This window comes from Callospermophilus lateralis, chromosome 7, assembly GCF_048772815.1.
Source record: "Callospermophilus lateralis isolate mCalLat2 chromosome 7, mCalLat2.hap1, whole genome shotgun sequence".
NCBI lineage: Eukaryota > Metazoa > Chordata > Mammalia > Rodentia > Sciuridae > Callospermophilus > Callospermophilus lateralis.
The window spans coordinates 62,872,750-62,892,229 of NC_135311.1; the positions used below are offsets into that span (position 1 = coordinate 62,872,750).

Here is a 19,480-nt window from a genome sequence, read left to right on the forward strand (position 1 = left end):
TACAGGTTAAGCCTAATAATCTGTTTTACTATTAAAGAAACTTCTAATTATTACTTGTAATTAAATAAAAATTACTTTGGGGCTGGGATGCTGGCTCAGCGGTAGCGCACTTGCCTTGTGTGTGTGAAGCACTGAGTTCGATTCTCAGTACCGTGTATAAATAAATAAAATAAAGATCTATCAACAACTAAGGGAAAAGATATTAAAAAAAATTACTTTGGAACCTAACTATTCAAATATAGAGCATTCTTCACTTGTATTTATTATCTCTTTTTAAATTTTAGAGCTGAACGACAAAGAAATGAAGCACTATATAATGCCGAGGAGCTAAGTAAAGCTTTCCAACAATACAAGGAAAAAGTGGCTGAAAAATTGGAAAAGGTAAAAAGGCAGTTGTACAAATTCAGTTTTTTGTACTATGCTCATATTCTGAAAATGAAGATAGTTACAAGCAGAATATGTTTATTTATGGTTAAAGGAGAATACTTTTTATGATTTTATTCATAGTAAAATCATTTAAATAAAGAATTTTCAAAATTTATATATTTTTCATATAATTTCTTTCTTTTATTTTTTTAAATGGGGGTGTTGCTGGGCTATCTTGAACCTGTGATCTTCCTACCTCAGCCTCCCAAGTAACTGTTTTCAGGTATATATGACTGTGTCCAATGAAAGAAAGATTTTTTAAAAATATTAATTAAGGATACTATTAAATACATTTATTGTCAGAATAAACTTTTTTTTTTTAATCCAAGAAGATTAGAGTAGTGACACAATACAGAGAAGTATGGTATGAGTTGAGGTTGGAGCTAGAGAGGTAGAAGCAGGAGATTCATTCTCCTCACCTCCTGAAAATGAAGACCAAGTAGATTATGTAGCCTTCAACTGGTCTCCTTGACCTACCAGCCCAAGAGGAGCCCACTTTCCCTGATGCATGGTTGCTTAAACTGATCCCATATAGGAATATAATGACTTCTTTACATTTATTTAATATCTTATTAAATAAGACTTCATGATAGCCAGGCCTGGTGGCGCACTACCTGTAATCACAGTGCTTCAGGAAGCTGAGGAAGGAGGATTGTGAGTTCAAAGCCAGCCTCAGCAAAAGTGAAGCTCTTAGCAACTCAGTGAGACCTTGTCTCTAAATAAAATACAAAATAGGGCTGGGGATGTGGCTCATTGTTCAAGTGCTCCTGAGTTCAAGTTCAAGTGCCCCTGTTACAAAAAAAAAAAGACTAATAAATCCTGTATGGAGAAAGGTCATGAGTTGGATATTCAGATATTGAGCTCAGAACAGGTCTAGTAAAGAGATACCAATATGGGATACTTCCATCTTGGGATAATAATTAAAGAGAATTCAATGATTCTGGAAATTTTATTTTTTATTTTTTTAATATTTATTTTTTAGTTTTTGACGGACACAACATCTTTGTTTGTATGTGGTGCTGAGGATTGAATCCGGGCCGCACACATGCCAGGCGAGGCGCTACCGCTTGAGCCACATCCCCAGCCCCTCAGTGATTCTGTTAAAGAGAGCAGAGAAAAAAATCTTTAAGAAAGGTAGAGTAAGAAGATTCAGAGTACGGATAACCATAGTGTGTTCACTTATTAAATAATTATCGAGTTCCTTTTACATCCCAGATTCTATACTAGTCTCTGGGAGGTTCAGTTATACGTAACACATAATGCCTCCCTAGGAGTCACAGTCTAGTAAGATTTGCAGGTATATAGACAAATAAGTTTAGTATTTTAGAAAATATAATAAATTGGTATGGTTGGTGACATAAAGGGAGATTTAACAAAGTGGTGGGCTCAGAAGAGGCTTCATGGAGGAGATACGTGAGCTGCTAGAATATTTCAAAGATGATGGCATATCATTAAATAGTTTTAAGCCGAGGAAATGATCAAACACATATTTCAGGGTGCTCATTCTGATATCACTGTGAATTGTATTGGAGAGATGGATGCAAGTCAAGGACACTCTGAGAGACCAGGCAAGAGTTACTGAAGATGATGGATATGTATAGAGAGATATGAGAGCTGTTAATCAGTGGCATCTAATAACCACTTGAATATATTAGGAGCAGACAGAAAGAGAGAAAAGTATACTATTATTAGGTTGCTAGTTTGAGTGCATCATGAATAAAAATACATAATTTGGGGGAAAAGGTGAATTCTATTTTGGAATGTCTATAGAATATCTAGAAGTAGATATTTGTGTCTCCCAGTCTTGTCTTAGACATTGAAATCTGGACTAGAACTGCATTTTAAGAATCGACAATATTTAGGGACTGGGATTGTGGCCCAGCAGTAGGGTGGTTGCCTAGCACATGTGAGGCGCTGAGTTCGATCCTCAGCACCACATATAAATAAATAAATAAAATAAAGGTATTGTGTCCACATCCAACTAAACAATAAAGATTAAAAAAAAAAAAAGAAGAATTGACAGTATTTGGGCTGGGGTTGTGGCTCAGAGGTAGAGCATTCGCCTAGCTCGTGCAAGGCCCTGGGTTCAATCCTCAGCACCACATAAAAGCAAATAAAATAAAGGTATTGTGTCCAACTATAACTAAAAAAATAAATAGTAAATATTACAAAAAAGAATTGACAGTATTTAAGTGGTAGACGGCTTGGATATTGACAGAGGAATTTTGTATATGATAAGAGGATAAAAATAGGTGGAAGAGCTTTTGAAATATATTGAGAAGAGGTGATTAAAAAAAGAAAAATCATCAAAGTCTAATAAGAAAATCCAATGCAATAGAGTGTTTTTAATGAACATCTTCAGTGCCAGATGTTGCAAATTTGTCAAGAAGGATGAAGTATGATAGGACTATATAGAAGGCACAATCTTAGAATCGGGAAAATGGGAAGGGAAGTAGTAGAGGTAGTTTTAAAGATATATCATTATACAAGGTAAAGAGTCAATAAATGGTGGTGAGGGGAGAGGATAGAAAGAAAGAAGCTGATTAAGAGTTTTTAGAAATAGGGATACCCTGAACACCTTAGTAGGTTTCATAGGCAAGGGTCATTGGAGTGTGTGGCAGAGGGAAATTGAGAATTCTGGAAGCACAGGGAAATGAAAAACAGCACAAGAGTCTGAAGGACATGAAAGATGATATAGTCCATTTTTAATGAAATAAAGATATTTTTGTTCCTTAGAGGAAAAAAGTGATAAAAATACAGGAAAAAAAAAAGTTTTGGGTGGAAGGAAGGAGGAAAATTTAAAAATATTGAGTTAAATGCCTTTGGGCTCATGAGTTAAGGTGTTGCTTAAAATGATTTGTATAGCCTGAAGAGACTTGGGGTGAGTGCTTAACACAGTTTTAGCAAGGGAAAAATAAAGTTTCAAAGAGAAAAAGGAAAAAAGCACAGTAAAAAATGAGTTATTAATAAAAGGAAGTAAAGAAAAAAGGTCTATTAAAATACTGCCATGGCATCTAAAGAATAAAAAAGTTTAAAGGGGAAGTTATTGACCATATCATGTACTAATATGGAGGAAGATTTCATTTGTCATTCTTTTTTTTTTTTTTTTTTTAAAGAGAGAGTGAGAGAGGGAGGGAGAGAGAGAGAGAGAGAATTTTTAATATTTATTTATTTTTTTTAGTTTTCGGCGGACACAACATCTTTGTTTGTATGTGGTGTTGAGGATCGAACCCTGGCTGCACGCATGCCAGGCGAGCGCGCTACCGCTTGAGCCACATCCCCAGCCCCAATTTGTCATTCTTTTGTAATAAAAGTGTAAACACCATTTAGCAGTATAAAAAATTATTAAGATCTCATTAGATACTGAAATCTTAAGTATGAATTAATTCACTGTTATGAAAGCCTGGGAGAAGGTCCTTGTGGGGATGGAATATCTTAGATGGATTCTTAATAACATCTGTAGGGGAATATCTTAACGAATATCCTCAGGGAGAGAGAGGAAAACTTCTTTTTATACTTTATTTTTTTTTTAAATCTTTATTTTATTTGCTCATTTATTTTTATGTGGTGCTGGGGATTGAGCCTAGGGTCTCACATATGTGAGGCAAGTGCTCTACCCCTGAGCTACAACCCAGCCCCATCTTTTTATGCTTTCCTTAAGATCATCAATTTTTAACTCTGCTGAGTAAAACCCCTATACTTGGGTGAATATAACCAAGGGTAACAAAGGAAGTAGGGCAGATATTCCAGTCCTTCACTGCTCTTGCTCCAACCTGGGTGCTTGAATTTTATGTTTTACATTTCAGACTGTTATTTCAGTGGGAGTATTTTGTGACTAACCTTTCAAAAAGTACTTCTGAAATATTTGCACTGAAATTAGCCTTTAGTAATTTGGGAACAACATTCCTACTTGAGTTGCTTGCTTTGTACAAATGAGGCCAGAACATTTATGCTTTTAAGTGACAGTGCAATTGCCCATCTGTAAGTAGTTCTGGACAGGTAGTAGCATCCTCCTTCTTGTCTTTCATTACTCCCAGGAACTTCACTTTGCTTCTTTTCACTGTAAGTCTGGGGACTTAAAACATGAAATCACTTTCTACTCTCCTGCTTGTGAAATACTACCTACATTTTTAATTTGAAACACCTAAACTTATGACCATATAAGTACTTGTACTTAACAATAATTTATTGTTTTAGGTTCAAACTGAAGAAGAAATATTAGAAAAAAATCTAGTTAACTGTGAAAAAGAAAATAAAAGGCTACAAGAAAAGTGTGGTCTATATAAAAGTGAACTTGAAATTCTGAAGGAAAAATTAAGGTACAGTATTGCAGAAAAAAGAATTTTTGTGTGGAGATGTAAAAAACTAAAACATTTAAAAATAAGATTTTACATATTATAATTATGAACTTAGATATGTAGAATGATAAGCTTTGTGCCTGAAACACTTTTCTAGGTATAAAGTTACAATTTTAAATGCAATAAAACATGTTAATGGTAACATAGTTTTAAATGTACCGTGATGTTGATTAACATATTTGCTTTGCATATATAGTTAGAAAAAATTAACAGACATAATGATTTATAGTAAGATCACATTAACTAATAACTAGTAAAAATGTTTAAAAAAAAAAGAACTTTGGAAATCATGAAGAATAACCTTGTCCACCTTCTTGTTATTGTTATCACCTTGAAGTTGTTGGGGTTTTTAAAAAATATTATTTTAGTTATACATGGACACGATATCTTTATTTTGTTCATTTTAAAATTTTTTATTTCTTTTTTTTTTTTTGTGTGTGTTTATTTATAAAATTTATAAAAATATGTGGTGCTGAGGATTGAACCCAGTGCCTCACACGTGTGAGGCAAGCGCTTTGCCACTGAGCCACAACTCCAGCCCTATTGTTTTTAGTTTTTTTTTTTTTAATTATTTTTTAGTTATTGATGGACCTTTATTTTATTCACTTATTTATTTGTGGTGCTGAGACTCGAACCCAATGATTCACACATGCGAGGCAAGTACTGTACCACTGAGCTACAACCACAGCCCCTATTGTTGGGTTTTTGTTTTTAATTTTGGTACTGCAGATTGAATCCATGAGCAACATCCCCAACCCTTTGTTTTTTATTTTGTGACAAGTTTTCACTAAGTTAACCCAGGCCAGCCTCAAACTTCCATTCTTCCTGCCTCAGCCTAACAAGTAACTGGAATTATAGGCTTATGCCACCATGCCCAGCAGTCCTCTTGTTTTATAAGTGAAGAAATGGAAGCCCAGAGAGTAACTAAGGTCAGAAAGATCAAATATGAGAACCAAGGTTTTCTGACTGTACATTCTCTAGGATATCATGTCAGCCTCTCAGAACTAATTTCCATCATCAGTTCAGAGGTTAATATTAATCAATCCTTATAACTTCAGACTGTTAATTTAAGGGTAGTGGTAGCAATTCAAATAATTGCTTTGTCTTATTTTAACATTTTCCTTAAGTAGTACATGTAGTATTTTTGTGTGGTAGAAGAGGTAACGATAGTTTTTGTAATGGTTACTTTTATATAACCAGAATATTTCCTATCATCTGATGCTATCAATTGCAAGATATATTTAGGAAAAAAATACTATTAATTGTACTATGATACAGTGCTTTATCACTTAAATTTTTATTTTATACTTTATGATAAAGAATTCTTAAGACTTTTCTTCTAATACTGGATATCTAGTTCAGGGCCTCACACATGCTACTCAATCAGTTTACCACCGAGCTATCTCCTGAACCCCTTAAAAACATTTTTAAAAATCATATTACTTGCATAAAGAGGAAAATACTGTAGCATGCTCAAGCCCTGAATTCAATCCTTAGTACTATTTTTTAAAAAAAAAAAAAAAAGAAAAATATAAATGAAATAAATTGCTTAAGATGGTTCTAAAACTTTACACTCAGAGATTGACTCTTCAAAGTGTCCACAGTATCTTTCTTCCTTGTGTCATCAAGAGTACTGCTGATACAGTATTTCTTGATAGAATTCTTGTAAGAACTAATAAGCACTGATACTGGGCTCTTAAGTTGATATTGCAATTTTGCTGAGCCAATTTTGGTTCTACATACTTTTGACTCTATTGCCAAGAGTTTTCATATATATAAATCTTTTTTATTTTCTTATTTTTAATTTTTATTACTGGGGATTTAGTCCAGGGGCACTTTATCACTAAGCTACATCACCAACCCTTTTATTTTTTTTTTTATTTTGAGACAGTCTCTCTACTTTGATTAGGACCTTGCTAAATTGCTGAGGCTGACCTCGAACTTATGAAGGTTTATGCTACACTGCTCCTGGCTTCCTATATATATCTGACTTACAGCTGAGCATGCTGTAATCTCAGCTTCTTGGGAAGCTAAGGCACAAGGATAGCAAGTTTGAGGCTGGCATACGCAACTTAGGAGACTCTTGTCTCAAAATTTAAAAATAGAAAGGACCAAGAATGTCCTCAGTAACACACACACACACACAAAAGTATCTGATTTATCACCTACCCAACTGTTCCATACAACTATTTGTTTCTGTGGGCTTAAAGTGCTCCATTGTTATCTCCTGGTTTTTCTTCCCATTTACAGAAACCCATTCTCCTAGTTTTGCTGAAGGCTCTATTGTTGTTTACAAGTGCATAAGCAATGTAACTACATTGTAACCCTGCTTAGCTGACAACTCTTATTAGAACTATTGATTATCATAATTACAGAGATGTTAAAAATGTGAAAAAAGGGAATTGACAAAATGCAAAAGCAGTTCTGATCATAAGGTTGTTCCCATGGTTAAGTTTTTTTAATAGATAAATATATTTATATGTGTGTGTGTGTTTATGTGCGCACGCTCGTGCGCATGTATATGTAATTGAAAATATTAGTGCCCTAATAATCTGTTACAGGTAGATTTTAACTTTTGTCCATTGTGAAGAGTTCATGATTTTTCCTTACCCTATCCAAAACTTTTTTTTTTGGTGTGGGGTTTGAACCTAGGGATGCTTTACCACTGAACTACATCCCCGATTCTTCTTCATCATTATCTTCTTCTTTTCTTTTTTAAATATTTTTTAGTTGCCAATGGATCTTTATTTATTTGTATGTGGTGCTGAGAATCAAACCCAGTGCCTCAGACATGCCAGGCAAGTGCTCTACCACTGAGCACAACTCCAGCCCCTTCCAATTCTTTTTATTTTTGATTTTGAGACAAGGTGTCTCTAAGTTGTTTAGGGTCTTGTTAAGTTGCTGAGACTGGGCTTCAAACTTGGAAACTTCCTGTCAGCCTCCTGAATTGTTGGAATTATGGGCATGTGCTGGGCAACTTACCAAGCTCCAGAACTTTCTCTTCATGCTGCAAAATGCTGTTTGAGGGATTTTGGAGTTAGATTTCTTATACTACATATTTAGAAAGGGAGCAGAAATGATCCCAACATAGTAAGTAGTCTTGTCCTACCTGTGAGACACTGGGCAATTCTGTGCCTCAGTTTTCTCAACTATAACAGCAAGTAATATCAATGTCAACCATAAGAAGATGTGAGTCCCCGCCGTGCAAAAAGCAGGAATTTAGTCAGGCTCATTAGTGCGTACCTGTTATCCCAGCTACCAGGAGGCTAAAGTGGGAGGACGGCAAGTTCAAGGCCAATTTAGCAAAACCCTGTCTCAAAATAAAAAAAAGCTGGGGATATAAGCTCACTAGTAGAAGTTTTCTGGATTTAGTCCCCAGTACTGCACATCCACACAACCATACACACATACACACAAAAGTAGGCAATACTTAAATATTAGAATTAGCTTCAATTTTTTTTTTTTTAAAAGAGAGAGAGAGAATATTTATATTTTAGTTCTTGGCGGTCACAACATCTTTGTTTGTATGTGGTGCTAGGATCGAACCCAGGCTGCACGCATGCCAGGCGAGCGCACTACCGCTTGAGCCACATCCCCAGCCCTCAAATTTTTTGAAATTGTTATTTTTAAGCTGATATATTAAAACACAAATATTGTATACATTAATAGGGTTCTACGTGATGTTTTGATACCTGTGTACATTGTATAATCAGAACATACTTAATTCTCCAACATCTCTCTTTTTTTTTGGACTGGGGAATTAACCCAGGAGCACTCTGCCTCTGAGTTACATTCCCAACCCTTTTTATGTTTTGAGACAAGGTCTTGCTGAATTGCCCAGGCTGACCTTGTAATCCTCCTGCCTCAGTTTCCTGAGTCACTGGGATTACAGATGTGCACCACTGTGCCCAGCACTACATTCATCTCTTCCTTATGGTGAAAACATTTCAAAATGCTTTCTTCTAGCTTTTGAAATATGCAGTGCACAATTATTATCTGTACTCACACTCTTGCACAATAGCATACTTGAACTTCTTACTCCATTCTAACTACAAATTAGTACCCATTGATCAGCTCTGTTCTTCCCCTTCCCTACTCTCCCCAGCCTCTGGTAACCACCATTATACTCTAGTTTCCATGAGATGAACTTTATATTCCACATGTCGGTGAGATCATGTGTTATTTGTTTTTCATGTCTGACTTACTTCACTTAACATAATGATCTATATGTCTATCCATGTTGTTTCAAATGACAGGATTTCATTTTTTTTAAATGTTTTTTTTAGCTGTAGATGGACATGAAACCTTTATTTATTTTTACATGGTGCTGAGGATTGAACCCAGTGCCTCACATGTGCTAAGCAAGCACTCTGCTGCTGAGCTAAAACTCCAGCCCTAGGATTTCATTTTTTTAAAATTTTTTATTTTTTAGTTGTAGGTGGACACAATATGTTTATTTTATTTTTATGTGGTGCTGAGGATCGTACCCAGTACCTCACGCATGCTAGGCAAGCGCTCTACCTCTGAGCCACAACCCCAGACGGGATTTTATTCTTTTTATGGCTGAATAATATATTATTTTGTATATATACATTTTCGTTATGCATTCCGTAGTTGATGGATATTTCAGTTGTTTTTATTTCTTGATTACTATGAGTAGTGGTTTTAGGTGGACACAATATCTTTATTTTATTTTTTTTTTATGTGGGCTGAGGATCAAATCCAGTGCCTCGCGCATGCCAGGCGAACATGCTACCACTTGAGCCACATGCCCAGCCCCCTGTTTTAATTTTTTGAGGAACTTTCATATTGTTTTCCATAATGGCTGTACTAATTTGCATTCCCACAACAGAATGTAAGAATTCCTTTTTCTCTGTGTCATCATTAGCACTTGTTATCTTTAGTCTTTTTAAAGTAGTCATTGTTAATGGGTGAGATGATATATCATTATGGTTTTGATTTGCATTTTGGGTGCTTTTTATGATGGTGAACACCTTTTCGTGTATTTGTTGGCCACTTGTATGTCTTGTTTTTAGAAATATTTGTTTTGGTCTATTGCCCATTTTTTCAAAAATGAGAATTTTTTTTTTTTTTTGCTATTGAGGTTTCGAAGTTCCTTATATATTCTATATATTAACCCCTTTTCAGATGTATAGTTTGCAGATTTTACCTCCATTTTTTTGGTGGTCTCTTCACTATTGATGGTTTCCTTTGCTCTGCAGAAGCTTTTTAGTTTGATATAATCCTATTTGTCCATTTTTACTTTTGTTGCCTCTGCTTTTTTTGGAGGGGGTGATTACCAGGGATTGAACTCAAGGGAACTCGGACACTTGAGCCATATTTCCCGCCCTATTTTGTATTTTATTTAGAGACAGGGTCTTACTGAGTTGCTTAGTGCTTTGCTTTTGCTGAGGCTGGCTTTGAACTCACAATCCTCCTGCCTTAGCCTCCCAAGCTGCTGGGATTACAGGCGTGTGTGTGCCACTGATCCCGGCTTGTTGCCTATGCTTTGAGGTTGTTTTTTTTTTATTATTATTATTTTTATTTTTTTAATCCTTGTTCATTTCAGTGACCTGAAGTGTTTCCCCTATGTTTCTTTCTAGTAGTTTCATTGTCTTGGGTGTACTGGTGAAAGATAAGGTTCGAGTTTCATAGTTCAGCATATGAACACCAGTGTTTTCCAGCTCTGTTTATTTAACTGCTTCTTCTCCAGTACATATCCTTGGTGGCTTTGTTAAAAATTAGTTGACTGTAGCAGGTCGAGGTGGTGCACGCATGTAATCCCAGCAGCTTGGGAAGCTGAGGCAGGAGGATCACGAGTTCAAAGCCAGCCTCAGTGAAAGCAAGGTGCTAAGTGAGACTATGTCTCTAAATAAAATACAAAATTGGCCTCGAGATGTGGCTCAGTGTTTGACAGCCCCTAGGTTCAATTCCCAATACCCTCCCCACAAAATTAGTTGACTGTAGATATGTGGATTTACTTTTAGGCTTTCTATTTTGTTCCATTGGTCTATGTAGCTGTTGTTATGCCAACATCACACTTTTGATTACTATAATTTTGTAGTGTATTTTGAAATCAGATAGTGTAATGCCTCTTGTTTTGTTCTTTTTGCACAAGATTGCTTGGGCTATTCAGAATAGCAAGAAATTTGGTTATTGAGCTTTTTCTGGTTCCATATAAATTTTTACATTGTTTTCTCTATTGTTATGAAGAATGTCACTGGTAGTTTAATTGGGATTACATTGAATCTGTAGATTGCTTTGGGTAATGTAACCTTTTTTTTTGAGAGAGAGAGAGAGAATTTTTTATTAATATTTGTTTTTTTAGTTTTTGGTGGGCACAACATCTTTATTTGTATGTGGTGCTGAGGATCGAACCCAGCGCCCCACGCATGCCAGGCGAGCACACTACCGCTTGAGCCACATCTCCAGCCCGTAATGTAACCATTTTAACAATATTGATTCTTCTAGTCCATGAATACCTTTCATTTTTTTGGTGTGTGTGTTCTCTTAAATATTTTTCATCAGTATTTTATAATAATTTTCATTGTAATTAACTAATTCAGTTAAATTTATTCTTAGGTATCTTTTGGTAGTTATTATAAATGGGATTGCTTTCTTGATTTAGATTTTAGATTATTCACTGTTGTCATTATAACTATGCTACTTGAGGGCTGAGGAGTAGCTCAGGGTGCTTACCTGGGCATGAGGCCCTGGGTTTGAGCCTTAGCACTCAAAAAACAAAAGAAAACAAAACACCAGAGGAATAATAGTGCTACTGATTCTTGTGTTGATTTTTATATTCTGCAACCATGCTAACTTCAGTAATTAGTTCTAATAGTTTTCTGGTGAAACCTTTGGGGTTTTCTATATATAATAAACTCATTCATCTATAAAGAGTTACATTTGACTTCCTTTTTTAAATTTGGATATTCTTTATTTCTTTCTCTTGCCTGATTGCTCTGGCTAGGAGTTCTAATACCATGTTGAATAAAAGTGATAAAAGTGGAAATCCTTTTCTTTGTCCAAATCTTAAAGAGAAAGGCTTTAGCTTTCCTTCATTCAGTATGTTAATTCTTGCCTTATTGTATATGGCCTTTATTGTATTGAGATATGTTCTTTCTACACCTGTTTGCTAAGCAGTTTTATCATGAAGAGATGTTGATTTTTATCATATCTAATTAGAGAACTAAAAGATAAAAAAAATTAAAAAAATAAAAAAAATTTAAAAAAAATCAAGAACTATGTAATGTTTTGAACAACCAATTAAAAAAAAAAAAGATAACTATGTTATTTTTGCCCCTCATTCTATTAGTATGGTATATTTGCCTATGTTGAACCATCCTTTCATTGCTGGGATGAATTCCAATTGATTGTGGTGAATAATCTTTTAATGTACTGATGTATTCAGTTTGCTAGGGTTTTTTTTTTGGGGGGGGGTACCAGGGATTGAACTCAGGGGCACTTTCCCACTGAGCCTTATCCTGGCCTTATTTTGTATTTTATTTAGAGATAAGGTCTCACTGAGTTACTTGGCACCTTGCTTTTGCTGAGGCTAGCTTTGAATTTGGGATTCTCCTTGTCTCAGCCTCCTGAGCCACTGGGATTATAGGCATGCGCCACCATGCCCAGCAATTTGATAGGGTTTTTGCATCAATGCTTTTTTTTTTTGTTTTTGTTTTCAATTCTTGGGCATTGATCCCCAGGGGCATTCTACCACTAAACTGCATCCCAGCCCTTTTTATTTTTTATTTTGAGATAGGGATCTTTTTAAGTTGCCAAGGCTATCCTCAAATTTATGATCCTTCTGCCTTAGCCTCCTGAGTAACTGGGGTTACAAGTGTGCCCCACCATGTCTGGCACTTCAATATTTCTGTACTTAGAGTATGTAAATATGATTATTAAAAATGAATGCACATTTTATTTTCATTTATTTTTTATAGGCAATTAAAAGAAGAAAATAACAATGGAAAAGAAAAATTAAGAATCATGGCAGTGAAGAATTCAGAAGTCATGGCACAATTAACTGAATCTAGACAAAGTGTTCTGAAGCTCGAAAGTGAGTTAGAAGACAAAGAAGAAATACTGAGAGAAAAATTTTCTCTGATGAATGAAAACCGAGAATTAAAGGTTCGTGTTGCAGCACAGAATGAGAGACTAGATTTATGTCAGCAGGAAATTGAAAGTTCAAGGGTAGAACTGAGAAGCTTGGGAAAAATGATATCCCATTTGCCAGTAAGTATCTGTGAAAAGAAATGTACTTCACTTGTTGTATCATGGAAAAGAAAAATTTTACTCAAGTGTTTTATGAGAGACCATCAGTTTGGAGTTGCTTTATTAGCTTTTAGTTTTGTTCTTACTTGTCTGTACTTTGGCACCAATTTCTTTTCAATTTAATTCCTATTTTTGCCTCACATTTACCTTTCTTCTTCTGTACCCTTTCTTTCTTTCTTTCTTTCTTTTTAAATGGATGAACAAAATATCTTTATTTTATTTTTATGTGGTGCTGAGTATTAAACCCAGTGCCTCATGTGTGCTACATGAGCACTCTACCACTGAGCCACAACTCCAGCCCTATATACTTTCTTTTATATATGATGCCATATATAAGAATGGCACATTTTAAAAAATATAGCTTTATTGAAATATCACTTATTCTGTAAAATTCAACCATTTGAAATGTTAGTAACTTTTAGTAAATTTACTAAATTATAAATAGTTTTCTATTTGCAGTACTGGGCAAATTTCCTGCATTGTGGTAATTGTTTTAAGACTTTTAATAAGTTTGCTAAAAATCTTATAATAATCACCACAATTCAGTTTCAAGTTTCTGCCATCCCCCAAAGATCCCTTGTGTCCTTTTAGAATTAGTGTTCTACCTCCACCACATACCCTTGGGAAACTACTAATAATTTCTGTTTCTATATATTTTTCCTTTCTGGCTGTTTTGAAGAATGAAAACGTAAAAATATGTGGTCTTTTGCACATATTTTTCCTATTATTTTATATTTTTAATATTTTTGAGGTTCATTCATGTTGTACATATCAGTTTTTCATTTCTTATTTATTTCTGAATAGTATTTCATTTCATCTGTTTACCAATTAATGGACATTTGGATTATTTCTACTTTTAGGCTATTATGAATAAAGCTGCTGTGAACATTTTCATTGAAGTCTTTGTGTGGTCATGTTTTTATTTCTCTTGGGTAGATATCCAAGAATAGAATTGCTGGGTCATGTGGTAAATTTATGCCAAATTGTTTTCCAAAATGGCTATACTGTTTTACATTTTCACCAGCAGTATATGAGAGTTCCTGTTTTTCTACATGCCTGTCAACACTTGTCATTGTCATTTTGCTTAGTGGGTATGAAGTGGTATACACTGTGGTTTATATTTTCATTTCCTCAATGGCTAATGTTGAGCAACTTTAAATGTAGTTATGAGAATGACATAGAACTGGTTTGGGGTGTAACTCAGTGGTAGAGTGCTTGCTGAGTATTTGAGAGGCCCTGTATTAGAAATTAATTATTTGCTAGGATTTTTTAAACATTTTTTCTTTAGTTGTAGGTGGACACAATATCTTTATTTTATTTTTATATAGTGCTGAGGATCGAACCCAGTGGCTCATGCATGGTAGGCGAGCACTCTACCTCTGAGCCACAACCCCAGCGGTAGGATTTTTAATCTAATGTTTATTTTTGAAATTAGAAAGTAATCATATACAGATAACTTTCATTTTAAATTAAAATTTTCATATGTGCTTAGAGTTAAGAATTATTTGATGTATGACTATGAAATTGATATGATAATATATACTTGATGCTATGTTTCATGAAGTGCTAAGGATGATATAGTTTGAAAAAGTGAACTTTTTACTTCTAGAATGTGTAATTAGCTTAGTATTTGTAATGTAGCTTAGCATTTGCAAAATATGGGACACATTGCTCTATCAACTTCAAATGTTTTTAGAATAAATTTTATAGGTAAAACCTTTATATGTACTTTGTCAGCTCTATTCTCCCTCTAAACGCAAAAGTAGCAACTATTCTGAAATTCTTTTGTATCCTTTTCATCCATAATTTAAATGTTGCCGCATATAAATTTCTATATAAATACATACGTTGTTCTTTCTCTCTCTCTTTTTTTTTTTTTTTTTGGTACTTGGGATTGAACCCAGGGTCCCAAGTTACATTCCCAGTTCTTTTTAGTTTTTGTTTTGAGACAGGGTCTCACTAAGTTGCTTAGGGCCTTGCTAAATTCCTGAGTCTTGCCTTGAACTTGTGCTCCTCCTGCCTCAGCCACCAGAGCTGCTGGGATTACAGGCATGCACCACCATGCCCATACATTTCTCTCTCTCTATCCATCTACCTATACACACACATACACACACACACACACACACACACACACACACACACATATTTAAGTATTTATTTACTTGTAGTTGGACACAATACCTTTATTTTATTTATGTATTTATTTTTATGTGGTGCTGAGGATCGAACCCAGGGCCTTGTACATGCTAGGTGAATGCTCTACTGCTGAGCCACAACCCCAGCTCTTCTTAGTATATTTTTTAAAATACTTTGTGTATCAATGGAGTTTGTTGTTTTACTTGGTATTGTAAAATGTAACCATATTAATTTATGTAACTCAAGTTTATCTAACTATTATACTTTTCCAATTATCTGAATTAATTATAGGTTTTCCATTAACCAAATGTTTCCTAATGTACTTGTACATTTTCCTATTGATGGACATTAGGTTGCTTCTATTAAATTCAGACAATTTTTCAAACTTAAAGAGTTCTGAATAAGAAAACAATGGCATCCACATGTGTATTACAATTTACAAACATTTGTTTTTTAAACTTGTAGTTAAAAAGAGAAATACTTGGTTTTAAATCATCCATTTCTAAGCACCAGATGAGTAGTTTGTCAAACAAAGAAGACAATTGCATTGGCTGCTGTGAGGCAAATAAATTGGTGATTTCAGAATTGAGGTATGTTTTTCATATTTTGAATTTACAACAAATAGAATGGTTTTGTTGGAAATTAAATGAAGGTGTTTAGTTGAGAAAATTAAAAAAATACAGAAAGAGGGTTGGGATTGTGGCTCAGCAGTAGAGTACTCGCCTAGCACATGTGAGGCCCTGGGTTTGATCCTCAGCACCACATAAAATAAAATAATTTAAAAAAAAATACAGAAGGAAAAGTTCAGAGAGTATTATAACAAATACTGATTCCACAACTAAGATTTGATTCTTCTTAATATTTTGTGATATTTGTTTCAAATCTGTTTCTCGAAATAAAAAATAAAACATTACAGGATGGATAATACACTTTGACCCTTATTGTTTATCTAATTCTTTCCCTACTTATCCATTATTATGAATTTGATGTGTATTTTTCTGTCCATATTGTGTACATTTTTTTCTCTTATACACAAATAAAAGTGAACTCTATAGTTGCAATTTTGCTTTTCTACTCAACATCATTTTAAAATATTTATTTGGTACTAAGGATTGAACCCAAGAGTGCTTTATATCCCCAGTCATTTTTGTTTTTTTATTTTGAGACAGGGTCTCACTAAGTTGCTTAGGGCCTTGAACTTGGAATCCTCCTGCCTCCTTAGTTGGTGGGATAAAAGCATGTGCCACCATGCCCAGACATGCCCACCATGCCCATTTTAAAAAATTCATCCATGTTGGGATAGGTAGAGTGGTTGGTCCATGAATAGATTTGGGTGGTTAGTTTGATCTTAATATTATTAGGATTTTTTTTCTAGAATGGTGTCAATTTATCTATTCTTTTATTGATAATTACTTTATTTCTAGTCTTTTTCTATTATATAGTTACAAAGAAAATCCTTATACATGGCTCCCTACACATATATATGAGAGCTTCTCTAGAATATATTCCTAAAACTCATATTTCTAGGTTGTAGGTCATCTATATTTTACTAGTTTCAATCAAGTTAGAAAGTAGCTAAACTAATTTATAATCCTACTGTTTATATATAAAAGTTTCTATATCCTGCCTAAGAGTTAACTAATATCAGAATTTTAAAATTTTGCCAGTTTGAAAGGTGAAAAGTAGTATGAGATATTTTTTACAGAATTACTGTCATATTGGATTCTTTTGTTTTGTGCCAGGATTAAGCTTGCAATAAAAGAGGCGGAGATTCAAAAGCTTCATGCAAATCTGACTGCAAACCAGTTATCTCAGAACATTATTTGTAAGAATAGCCAAGAAAGTGGCAAGTTGACTACTTTAGAAACAGAACCTGTAAAACTAGGTGGTAATCAAGCTGGTGAGTATATATTATTGAATTTTATTTTTTAATTAATTTTTAAAATTTATATATGACAGTGGAATGCATTATGATTCTTATTACACATATAGAGCACAATTTTTCATATCTGTGGTTGTATACAAAATATATTCACACCAATTTGTGTCTTCATGTGTGTGCTTTGGATAGTAATGTCCATCACATTCCACTATTATTTCTACCCCCATACCCCCTCCCTTCCTCTCTCACCCCTCTGCCCTATTTAGATTTTGTCTATTCCATGCTCCCCCTAGGGAGCACTAGATCCCACTATGAATCAGCCTCCTTATATCAGAGGAAACATTCGGCATTTGTTTATTTTAGGGATTGGCCAACTTCACTTCATATTATCTTCTCTAGTTCTATCTATTTACCTGCAAATGCCATGATTTCATTTTCTTTTATTGCTGAGTAATATTCCATTGTGTATATAATGTTGAATTATTTAATAAATGGTAATCAGAGTTCTTGGCAATACTATTTTATTTTATTCTATTGACTGAAATACTACAGTACTGGGGATTAATTCCAGGGTTATTCTACCAGTGAGCCATGTCTCCAGCCCTTTTTAGTTTTAATTCTGAGGCAGTGTCTTGCTAGGTTGTTGAGGCTGGCCTCAAACTGGTGATTCTCCTGATTCCTAAGTAACTGGAATGACAGATGTGTGCCATTGTGTATAGCTGATCTATTTCTTTAAAATACTATCATTAAGGTGAGTGTGGTAGCACATGCCTATATCCAGCTACTCAGAAGCCTGAGGTAGGAGGATTACAACTTTGAGGCCAACCTCAGCAACTTAGTAAGACCCTGTCTCAAAATTTAAAACATATAAAGCCTTGGGATGTAGTTCAGCAATAGAGTGCTTGCCTAGTATGTATGAGACACTAAGTTCAACTCCCAGTTCCACAGAAAACAAACAAATTAACAGCTGTTTGGTTTCTGTTAAACACACTTGATAATTTGTTATGGGTAATTATGTTCTGGTAAGAGAGCAAATTATTTCAGAATTTTTGGACTTCGCATTATATTTTAAAAATATATATTAATGAGCTGCGTGTGGTGGTGCACGCTTGTAATCCCAGTGGCTTGGGAGGCTGAGGCTGATCATGAGTTTAAAGCCAGCCTCAGCAAATGCGAGGTGCTAAGCATCTAAATAAAATACAAAATAGCCTGTGGTTCAGTGGTCGAGTGCCCCTGAATTCAATCCTCGGTACCAAAAAACCAAATATATTATTGAAATAAAATTTAATAAAATCCAATAAGATGTGTTCATTTTAAATATAAAATTTTGGTAAGTTTTGCTACAAGTGTGTTTTTTTTTAACATGTTTATACTCTTGGTACTATCACCACAATCAAGACATAACATTTCCATCAGAATTCTTTTTATTCCTTCTCACATTACTTATAAAGGCTCTCCTCCTCCTCCTCCTCCTCCTCCTCCTGCTCCTCCTCCTGCTCCTCCTCCTCTCACTCCCCCTCCCAAGGCTTCATGTATGCTAAGCACATGCTTTACCACTGAGCTACCCCCTCAGCCTTGATTTTATTTTTTGAAAGTACTTTGAATATGTAATGGACTATTACTCAGCATTAAAAAAGAATAAAATCATGGCATTTGCAGGTAAATGAATGGAGTTGAGAATATTATGCTAAGTGGAGTAAGCCAATCCCAAAAAACCAAATGCTGAATGTTTTCTCTGATATGAGGATGCTGATCCATAATGGGGATGGGGTTGGTGGGTAGCATGGGAGGAAACTTTAGATAGGGCAGAGGGGAGGGAAGAGAAGGGAGGAAGCCAGGGGCGTAGGAAAGATGGTGGAATGAAATGGATATCATCATCCCCCTAAGTACATATATGAAAACACGAATGGTGTGACTCTACTTTGTGTAAAAACAGACATGAAAAATTGTGTTATATATGTGTACTATTAATTGAAATACATTCTATTGTCCTGTATAACAAATCAGAATAAATAAATAAATTTAAAAACAAAAAAGAAGAAAGTACTTTGAGACTTTGTTTATTGGCTGGCATGTGGTCTGTCTTAGTGTTCTAATTGCTCTTGAAAAATTGTTTATTCTGTGATTGTTGGGTGGGATTTTTTTTTACTATCAATCGTAAGGTTGTATTTAAGTTTTCTTTATCCCTAAGGATTTTCTGTGTATTTATTCTGTCAATTACTGAGAGACTAGTATTGAAATCTTCAGATATATCTGTATGTGTGTTTATTTATCCTTTCAATTCTGTCAATTGTTGCTTCTTGTATTTTGAATATATTATGTACATATTATTTGAGATTGTTATACCTTCTTCTTGAATAGACCCTTTTATTATATTAAATGTCTCTTTTAGTTCTTAGTA

At 34.5% G+C, this 19,480-nt stretch overlaps 1 protein-coding gene across 1 annotated transcript in view; it reads left to right on the top strand.

Moving 5' to 3' along the window:
- The window catches only part of Ccdc18 (coiled-coil domain containing 18), a 98,001-nt gene that overhangs the window by 13,600 nt on the left and 64,921 nt on the right, over positions 1-19,480 (top strand). Inside the window, exons 8-12 of the mRNA XM_076861889.1 lie at positions 285-381; positions 4,624-4,745; positions 12,728-13,019; positions 15,663-15,787; positions 16,940-17,097. Of these exons, the coding sequence (XP_076718004.1) occupies positions 285-381; positions 4,624-4,745; positions 12,728-13,019; positions 15,663-15,787; positions 16,940-17,097 (794 nt within the window). The remainder of the gene's footprint in view (positions 1-284; positions 382-4,623; positions 4,746-12,727; positions 13,020-15,662; positions 15,788-16,939; positions 17,098-19,480) is intronic.